The following is a 10,573-nucleotide window of genomic DNA, read 5'->3' as shown; positions in this document are numbered from 1 at the left end:
TCTCACACACACTCAGACATTTATGAGCAGTATGTCTGGGAGAATCCTTCAGCTTTGTTCACTTCTCTGTGTATGAACATTTAAACTAGGCCTTTCTGCGGGACAGCAGGAAATAAAACATTTTCCTCAGAAGAGTTGCTTGTCAGATCAAGCAAGTTCTTAGTAGGGGTTAAGATGATAGCCTTTTAACTCCAGCGCTTTGTGAACCGAAGGCTTAGGTGGTTAGGGGTATCTCCAGAGGCAGGAGAACAGTAGATGCTGTTTCTAATGTAGTTCAAAATTTGATGGACCTGTCCTCTTGGAATTTTCTTCAGAAAGGGAAGATTGATGTTGATGTTGGCGAAAAGAAGCTAGCTAGATTAAAAGATCCTGAGACCAAACTGCAGATGCCCCCAAGTGACTTGGTGTGTCAAGTTAAAAGCTGTTTCGTAAACCCTTTAAACAAAGTTTAACATTACAGCTTTGTGAACATTTCTTAATCTGTTTCCAGCCTAAAGGCAATGCTGAGTTTATGCTGGATTCTGAAGTGAAGGAATTGCAGATTTAAGAATGGAAGATAGTTATGTGCTGTTCTTTTCCCGGAGGTGAGCTGGAGCAGAAGCCACAGACTTCTACCAGCATATGCTAATAAAAGTTTACATGACAATATTAATAAAAACATCTGCCTGGTTCAGTGGTTGTGGCCATGTGCACTTACTGATCTTTCGTTTCGAGCTCATCTTGGGGACGTAAGCACAATCTCTTTTTAAAGAAGGAGAGAACGAAAAAGAAGTCGCCAGTCAATGTTTTGGTTAGTTTTTGTGACTTTTCATACTGGGTTGAGCTCAGTTTCTGTGGTTCCATGAAAACCAGAACAGATTGATTCAGTAAGGTTAATCATGGGTGAACAGCTTTTGTGTGGACCTCGGTTAAGCAGCAGCACTCTTACCAGGGAGTGGCTCACAAGTGTTGTTGCGTTGTTATGAACAATGGACAATTCTGGGAAAAACGGTTCAGACCAAAATCGTAAGATATTTGGGCCACCCCAGCATGACCTCTGAGGTGCAGAGCCTTGTGAAAATATAAATACAGTAATGACAAGGAGACCAAGTGCTCTGTGTGGTTTATTATGCTGTGAGGTATTGGGTGGTTTGAGTAAAGAGCATAAGAAATCAAATCTGCAGTGAGGCTGGTTAATTTTGGCTCACAAACAGCCTTCACCTCAGCTTGGGGTTGTTATAACTCCCATCATTCCTGGCCATGCCTTGCTGGCTAAAGCTAATGGCAGTTGGATTCTATTATCTGGAATGCTGCCTGTTCTTTACCCACCGTGATCAATCAAGATCATGAGCAAATCTAGCAGATCTCTGAAAATACACAGATTAGCAACAGAATCAGCTGGACTAGCCTAACTGTTCAGTAATGGACAAAGATTCCTGTATTTCTGGAGGATGTTTTCCAATGGAGCACAGGTATAACTCTATTTGGGAGCTGGGACCATTTTCCCCTGGAATTAGACAATACCAATTGCCATTATAAGGCATAAAAATGCAAATTAATTTTAGTTAAGAGGGTTCGTATGTAGTCTTGTTTTTTTAAGAAAAAAAAAATCCTGCAAAACTAGGTTGCTTAGAATACAGCTCGGTGCAAATGACTTCTTAAAATATCTTCCATCTCGGTCTGTGGGTAGAGAAAGTGGGGACATCAGTCCACAGGAAGACTATTGAAAACCAGCTAAAATTCTACCAAGACATTTTTCATAGCAGCGGATACAAGGAGATAAAACTCTCAGAAATCTAAGAAAAATGGCTTCCACGATAATATCTCTCCTGTGTATTGTGCAGAAGGCTTCACAGAGGATTTCTGCAAAGGAGATGCTGTGAAAAGCATGGAAGCCATTCTCATCTTTTTTCTTCCTGCTAGGACGTCTGTGAGGCCACCAATCTTACAATCTCCTCACAAGGCATAAATATTGACCTGGCAACAAGGAGGACATTGATCTTGGATTGTGAGGATGATCTCTCTCTGCTTGCTCTGTCCCCCCATTTGGGTGAATCCAAGTGTCCTTTTTGAAAATCTAAGCAAGGGAAGAAGGCTGTAAATAATTAAGGACTGTAATGCTCTAGAGTGATTGCTTGGAATCCATCAAGCTTTAAGTGTTCTATTTTTTGGACCCATTTGCCATAATGCAATCATTTCAGACTCTTGAAATTAGTATCACTGGCAGCCTTTGGACTAATTGGCTCTCATTGCCATTCCTGGCTGACTCACTGTGAGCAACCCTCTTTTGCATGAAGATCTTCAACGCTTGGCATTTCCAAACTGGAGGGGGTGGGGGAGTGTTTACAGGAAGTCCTGGAGAAAATTCTGAGTTAGATGGGTCAACGATCTGACTTGACGTTCAATAGGTTTCTTATTTTTGCAACAAACTGCATCTTTGAAGGTCCCGGGAAATTGACTGTTAAATCAGAAACCATTAAACCAAGTTTGAAAATGCCACGAGGAACGGAGGATTTATAACAAGCTGAAAACATTGCTCAGTGCAATAGCAAATAAAAACAGAAGTATGTATGAGCGTGGTGTTGCAAGTATGAACATGAAGCTCACTGCCTTGGGACATCTTTAGCCTAGAAAGACGTAGCAAGGGTCACAGTTTATAGATTTCATGCAGATTGAATCTGCCGCCGCATAAAGGAACCCAAATCAATCGGAATCAGTGTCACTGCCTTAGAGATGTGAAGTTCTTCACTCTCTGGGCAAAAGAATCAACAGTATCAGCACAATCTAGAAGGGAAATCTGGCATAATTTATTTGGGTTGGAGGGAATGCATTTCAGCACTTGGAGATAACAAAATTTTAGCAAGGTAGGAAAGTCAATTAGATATAGGCTGACCATACGTCCTGTTTTGAATGGGACTCCCATTTTTTTAACATTTCCAGACTGTCCCATCGTTTTAACATAAATGTCCATTTTGTCCCATTTTCTTAAAAACCTTACTTAAAAATTTGAAAGTTCCCGCAAACCTGTCAGAAGGCAGTCTGACTTTGGGTGGAAGGAGGGGGAGCTCAGCAGAAACAGGAAAAAAGCCACAGAGCTCAACCCGGCAGGAAACCTAAAACGAAAAAAACAGGATCAGCTGATAGGCGGTGGTCAAAGGGTGAGCCGATTGGTTCCTGCCTTGAAACAGCGGGAAGAAAAGAACATAAAAGCACGGGCAGAGGAGGAGCGGCTTGTCGGGGACAACCGTTCACTGGACTCTCCAGCCCAGCCTTGCCTCTCGCAAACGGAGGAATCCGAAGATTCCCAGCCCGAGAAAACCGGAGAAGTTCCTGCCTGCCGATCCAGCCCGTCGCCCAGCCCTGCCCCGTTTTGCCATCCCAATGTCCCGTTTTTGTCTCAAGGAAATATGGTCAGCCTAACTAGATACAATTCTGGGGTCAAACACCTTTTTGTTCTGAAGCAGATCGTCACCAGTGGTTTTGGAGCCCACACAGTGCCACACAGAGAAAGCAAAGTAGACAGAAGCACCAGAAACTAATGTCCTGGGATTAGTACATCAGTACAGTACATTTTTGGCAGACCAAGAATACTGGGACAGGTTATTTTTCTTTTTTTAATATGCCTCCTGAAGTTTTTTTCTTAATGAGATTTTTCAGCCAATCTTTCCCAGTTGTTCAGTTAAAAAGCTAACAAAATTGAGGGAGAAAGGTGAAAGATATAAGAAAATCAGGCATGCAACAGAACAGGTTTTTTCATCAGGAAGAGCCTGCATGGTATAAAAGTTTGAGCTGACTAGAGAAATGAATATTGCAAGTTCCCAAGGAACTAGATGGCTGCTGGTCTCTATAAACATCTCCAGGTGACAACCATACCGCTCCTGCTAGAGTTCCCCGCACTGTTATTAAACTGATCTGAACAAAATGGATGCAGTAGAAGTAATCAGAATGCTGTAGAATTGGTTGAGTTCTTAACCAGTTGCAGTTAAGGCATTTATAGTCCTTCTATCATGATTTAAGCTCTGGATCTCTCCAGTGACGTACCCACATGTCGAGCGAGCATGGATTCCTTGCACCATACATACCAAAATGTGAGCAAGACTTTCATTGCCTGTGGTCTTTATTCTTCCCTCAACCTCTTTTGCATATCGAAGCTTCAATAACAGCATTGAGCAATCACCATATAGTAAAAAGAATATGGAATATTTATTGTCAACCCACACAGATGTGGAGGCAAGATTTTGCTACTCAGTAAACATGGTTCCTGAGACCTATTTTTCTGAGAGTTATGTTTTCCCAGATTCCATGAAAAGTTCCTGCTATTGAATTAAGGACAGGATGGTTGTTTAGAAAAATGCAACATTGAAAAGACACCCCACACAAGGGGTGTTCCACATAGTTTATGATTGCTACTGTCCCAACTGAAGCTATTTCTATGAAAAACAGGATGCTTGAAGAACAAGCTGTACTAACCCTATTTCTCAAAATTTAATATCAAACTCAGCCCACTCTGGAATAATTAAATTAAATTGCCCTGACAATCTCATTCTTCACAAAGGAAGGAATAATCACCACTCTGTCAGAGGCATGATGCCTAAAGTCACCTTCAGTTAAAAATCTCAGGGCGGGGTTTTGTTTTTGTTCTGTGAAGCTATCTTAAATGACTAAACAGAATTTAGCAACAGAAATTTAGATCAATACATGCATTTCAAGGTAAAAACTATGACTCATGCATGGCTATTGTGCAATAAAATGATGGCTGATTTTCTGGGAATACCTGGAATAAATACATCAGATGTCCATGGGCATCCACCTAAAATGATTCAATCAAGCTGTGACAGCACTTTTTTTTTTTCCAGAGTACATGCATTTTTGCTTGCTGTCATATGTTAGAATTTAGTTTGGGATTAAGTTAACAACCAGTACATTTCATTAAAAGTTCCAAAGATGTTCTCAGTGCCCATTACTGACAAAAGACAAACTATCTTTCTGAATTAATCCTATTTTATTGAACAGTATGAAGAGCAACTCTGTTTTCTGACAAAACTAGGTTGCAAAAGGAACAATTTTACATTTAACCCCTCTTATTTTCTCTAAAATCTTTAATGAAATACACAGGCTGTTTGAACCAACAAGAAGAAAAGCACTTGCTTGTTAAGCAATTTTGTACAAGTGAAAAACCATACATTTTAAAATATTTTTGCAATGATCTTCAAGAATGTGCTCTGACTGGACTTGGAAATCTTGTCAAGAACTTTATTAACATTGCCAATCAACGACATGTTGAACCTCCAGATTGCTGTGTCCCTAATGAGGTATTTTTCACCAACATCGTTTTCATGGTGTTTCCTACAATTGTAAAGAATTGCAATGTCTCTGGAAACTTCAAGTGTTCTACTATATCCCTTGAGAATGGAGTGGCTTGATGCCTGAACCACTTTCCTTGGGTTGACAATCATTTTCTTCAAAACATTGATATGCAGTTTATTGGGCTCTCGATAAACGTGTTGCAATATGTTAACTCCAGGGATGCTCTTCCAGAGGGAAAAGCTGAATTTGTCCGAAGACAAAAATACATTCTGAGAAAAAAAATGACTCTCAAAAAAGAAGATCCCTGCTCCTGGATTTTGGTCCTCAAGGCTATGTATCATATTTTTCCAGTTTAGGTGTTTTAGGGGAAGGATAATTTCACTGATATCATTAAAAACCACATATTTGCTTCTGTACATGTTACGGTAGATGCAATCATTTAGAACTATAGTTTTTCCATAGTCCCAGTCCTTGTAGGAATACCAGAAAGAAGACAAGTTCACGTAGGAAGTAATTGGCCAAGGTATAATCTCAACTGTGCCTTCTTCAACATAATAGTTTAAGATCTGGTCCATCAGTAAGCTGCAGCTCGTTTTGTAAATGCACACTTTCTGGGCACCGAGGATTTTATACATTTCCATGCTTTGTATGAACTGCAAGACATTGGTGTGATTCTCATACATGACAGACAGGCAAAGAGTGAATTCAGCAAAAAATGAATTCTGGGGAACCCGGTTTTTTATTTCAAACCATGGGAGATCTTCCATGGATCCTTTAGTGGATGGATGAATGGACACATATCGTGGAGAGCAACTTTGGGGTTCCACACACACAATGTCTGCTGCACCAATGGGGAGCCCGAACCGCTCTGGATGGATGTCTACTGCTGCGCGAATTATAGAAATGCGGTTGTCACGACTGCAACAAAACCAGCAATAAAGATCTTGGACTTTCTTGTAATGCACCACTGCAATTGCCCGCGTGAGGTTTTGTTGCCTGCCATCATGGTACAATGAAACGATGAAGGTTTTGTTATATTTTAATGCGGTGATGGTATCGTTGACAAGGTCACCACTGCAAGGGCCTGAGGACCGCTTAGTTTGTGGTGGGGTGGTAGATGGCCTCCTCCTGGGGTACGTTTCAAAGAACAGAAGGACAAGGAAAGGGACGATCACCCAAAACAGCTTCCTTCTACAGCGAGGCATCTTACCCCTTTGATGCTACTACAAAAAAACCTTTCAGACAAGGAGGGAAAAAGTAAAATTAGATTATTCTTTTTTTTAATGATCTCCTTAAAACAAATGATTTTCAAGAGGGATCTCTTGAACCCCCTAAAAATACTATGGAATTAAAGCTGAATAACATGCTTGTCGACTGACACAGGTGTGTTCATTTCTTTCCACCAGGGCAAGTTTTGAAAAACAAGTCCCCGTTCCTTTGTTTTAAACTTCAAGCCCTTTAAACAAAGGCACAGCTGTTCCACCATTATAAATAAGTCACTTTTGTCCAGCATCACCTGTTCCACCTGGTTACTGAATAGCTCAATTTTCTTACACTTGAACAACAAGTACAGTATCTTGAATACAGTACATTGAATCCAACCACACCTTCTAGGCTTGTCTAATGTGCAAAATAATACCCCCCTGTATCTGTATCTGTATCATCTATATCATCTTAACCTATACCTATATCATCTATAGGTAAAGATATAGATCTATACCTATATAGATCTATATACCTAGATCTATATATCTCTTTATATAATATCTATATCTATAGTAGATCTATCTATATCTTTATTTATATCTATATTATATCTATCATTCTATATTATCTAGTGATATCGTCTATGTTATCTATATCAATATCTACGTCTATATCTGTAAATTATATCTATCTTTCTATCATCTATCTCTCTTATCTATCTGTATCTGTATCAATATCTGTAAATATATCCATATCATTTCTATCTAATATTGATAGCGGTATCATCTATATTATCTATATTTGATTATCATCTATATTATTCATATCTATCAATATCTCTATTTCTATCGATTGAATTATATCTATCTTCTCTATATCTGTCAATATATATTATCTATATCATCCATATTATCAATATCTATATCTATCAATATAATCTATATTACCTATATCTATCAATATCTCTATATCTATCGATCTCTATGTCTATTCACACACACATACTCACAAAATGAATTTGTAAAACTCAGAAAGTCTTTTGAGAAATAGACATAAATCGTTGTGTGAGATAGATAGAATGATAGATAGGCCCCAGTTCTCAGGGTGAGATGCGGGGAATAGAGTGATTTTAAAATAAACAAACTAAGGAAACCTTCAAACAATTTAGGGAGGTGAAGCCAAGGAAGGAATGACTGCCATTTCCCTGCCATTAAAGGCTAATTTTTAAAACCAGAAGAGAAAGAACAACTGAGACTTCTTCCTGAAATCCCCACCTTAAGGATTTCCTCAGGAGGCCGAAGAAAAATGTTATTTTTCTCCACTCAAAAAAAAAAAAAAAGCAGTGGGTGGGAGAAAGGAAGGAAGGAAGGAAGGAAGGAAGGAAGGAAGGAAGGAAGGGAGTCAACCCACAAGGAGTTACATGAGAATAGGAGGGAGAGAGAGGAATAGAACATTACTTAAAAATTCCTGCCTTTTCCTTTCCCGCTTGCAATGGCCACTAATAAGCTGCCCCAAATGGTGGAAAACGGCATAATCATGGCAGCCTGACTGGTTGCATCTCCTTCCTCCTCCTCTTCCCTTGTGAGGGTGGAAGAAGTGCTATAAACTTAAAAAGACACTCTCTTCCAAATTCTCTATCTCATCTTTTTAATTAGATTTATAAGGCCACCCAGTTCAAAAACTATTCCAGGCAGCTTTACAAATCTAATGCAATAATGACAGTGGACTCCTAAATATGTCTGCCATTTCTAGAGGAATCCATTCAGATACCACACATGCCCTTCTTGACAGACAAAGGACTGAACTGTCAGCGGGAGTGCAGCCATTTTTGTTCGTAGATGCGCCTGATGGGTCGGCTTCCATCTTTAGTAGCATCTTAAATCTTGAAGGATTTGTTTAAGGCCCATATTTCTAGACAATCTTCATTTTGGTCACCCACCAGCCAAACCACTCAATCCAGTTGGTATCCCTGCAAGAGGCCTGATCAAGTCACTTGAGAGGCCCAGTGGTTGCCTTGGAAAACATACTAAACTTGGTTTATTTTAAACCTGGTTTAGTTTGGGAAGAGTCCCTTAGGCTCTTCTGCAAACCCAGCCTGCTTTTTTCCCCCTTCTTTTAAGGTATCATGTGAAGCCAGAAAATGGCTGAATTCAGGAGCTGGGTTAATCATGTTGTGTGAACCTGCAAGCTTCCATTTGTCTTTTCAGAACAGAGTCCCGTTGACTTCAGTGGGGCTTTATGTTAGATTTCTAATCTTGCTTTTCCTCCAGGCGACTCAAGGCAACATAAAGGAATCCCCTTGTTTTTCTTTCTATCTTCATATCTGCCTTGTGACGTAGATTTAGGCTGAGAAATAAAAGTCATACCACACAAAAAGCCGTGGCTTGTTTTAATGACGTTTTGTTGGAATCACAGCTTACAAGCCACCATGCACATCACATTAAGCCAGGAGTTCTTAACCTGGGGTCCACAGATAGATTTCAGGGAGTTTGAAAACCTGGATGGGAAAAATTATAACTTTATTTTCACTAACTGGGATGTGATAGTTTATGGCCTCTAGACTCTCAAAATGGTGGTTAACTTAAATCTCCCTATCTAAAATTATTATGCCCCCCCCCCCAAAAGGTTATTATTTTTAATAACAAGACAAGACAAGGCAACACGTTTGGAATCCAGGGGTCATAAATTACATAATGCAATAATAAAGAAGCGCATATATTACACCTTTGCAATTTTTCAATAGCTTGGTAACTCCATTTGAGCAAAATTGTTTCTTTTCAGTGCACTGGATTTTATTTTATGCATCGAAATACATTTTTATGAGAAGGGGTCTGTAGGTTTCACCAAATTCTCCAAAGACTCCATGGTGCAAAGCATTTTCAGCACAAATCAGATAATTAGATCATGCATGCAAAACATGCAAGTCAGCAACATATTTTTAGCATCCTGAGTTCGTGTGTGCACATCAGGGGAAACCCTTTTATATTAGGGAAATGAAAAAAAAAACCCAAAGGGGAAACATTCTCGTAAAGCTTCAGTCTTTGATGGCATACCTACCTTTTAATTCAAGTCATTGGGGGTTTTGGCGGGAGGGGGAGAATAAAAAGGACACACACCAACACACACCAGGAGAGGAGAACCGGCGGTGATAAAACTGGGAAATGCATGGTATTGCATGTTATACCTCACTCATAATTGTTTAATGTTTAAATGTGAGGGCGCGGCACATTTATTCTAGGGTGAAACTCAATCAGTGAGTGGGTGTTGGCGGCAATGCAATTGCAGAAGACTGTTGCAATGGGGAGGAGGTGTAAATGACGTGTCCCATTTTCCCCTGTGCTTCCCTTCATCTAATAGCTTCTCTTGGATGCTTCTGCAGGATATGATTAGTTAAAGCTTTAGCTTTCTCCAAAGCACACAGGCCTTCTTTAACTCTGCCCCACTTAATTGGTCATTTTCTTGAGACTTTTAGCTCCAGAGTGTTCTCTTGACCAGGAGGATCTCCTGGATGGGCTGTATGATCTCTTAGAAAATTTTGACAACTGCTAGGCAAGTTGTATAAACAACACCTACTCTAATACAACCCCTGGAGAAGGAAGATGTATACCAAGGAACCTATCCTAGTGGAAATGTCCTTGGGTTTCATCCAAGTGGCTGAGAAGGTGGACCACCAAACCCTCTGCAGATGCTGTCTTATTTACATTTTGCAAAATTATAAAGATGACAAATACCCCGAGTGTCTGAGCCATGGGATAAAAGCCAACCAGAAAAGATGCTATAACGTATTTGTGATCGTCCAGGGAACATCTGCCTTAGATGAGGGTGACGCTCTTTCAGCTAACTTATGTGAGGTTCTATCCTGGTTTGAATGTCTCCATGTCTTGCTTCACTGCTTTGTCAGTGGATATTTCCTGTCTGTATTATGCTTTGCAGTCAGAGCCATTCTTTTGTTATGTTGTGCTTAATAAGCCTTTTCAGTATTTACTTTGTGTGTTGAGTGCTTTCAGATCATGAACCTCCTGCCCACATTTTAGTATGCCAAAGCACTTCCTTTTATTCTTTACCCTTTCAGAATAACAAT

At 39.8% G+C, this 10,573-nt stretch overlaps 1 protein-coding gene across 1 annotated transcript; it reads right to left on the bottom strand.

The window, feature by feature from the left end:
- Positions 1-4,929: 4,929 nt before the first annotated feature.
- LOC134506224 (uncharacterized) lies at positions 4,930-6,867 on the bottom strand. Its single transcript, XM_063316314.1, has one exon. The coding sequence runs from the start codon at positions 6,489-6,491 to the stop codon at positions 5,166-5,168; it is 1,326 nt and encodes a 441-aa protein (XP_063172384.1). The 5' UTR covers positions 6,492-6,867; the 3' UTR covers positions 4,930-5,165.
- Between the last annotated feature and the right edge of the window lie 3,706 nt (positions 6,868-10,573).

This window comes from Candoia aspera, chromosome 16 (assembly GCF_035149785.1).
Source record: "Candoia aspera isolate rCanAsp1 chromosome 16, rCanAsp1.hap2, whole genome shotgun sequence".
Classification (NCBI taxonomy): Eukaryota; Metazoa; Chordata; class Lepidosauria; order Squamata; family Boidae; genus Candoia; species Candoia aspera.
The sequence above is the reverse complement of the archived record's forward strand: the minus strand, read 5'-3'. Positions and strand labels throughout refer to the sequence as shown.

Bases quoted from the DNA above. Each gene is read 5' to 3' on its own strand.
- LOC134506224 (XM_063316314.1), bottom strand. From the start codon at position 6,491: ATGCCTCGCTGTAGAAGGAAGCTGTTTTGGGTGATCGTCCCTTTCCTT.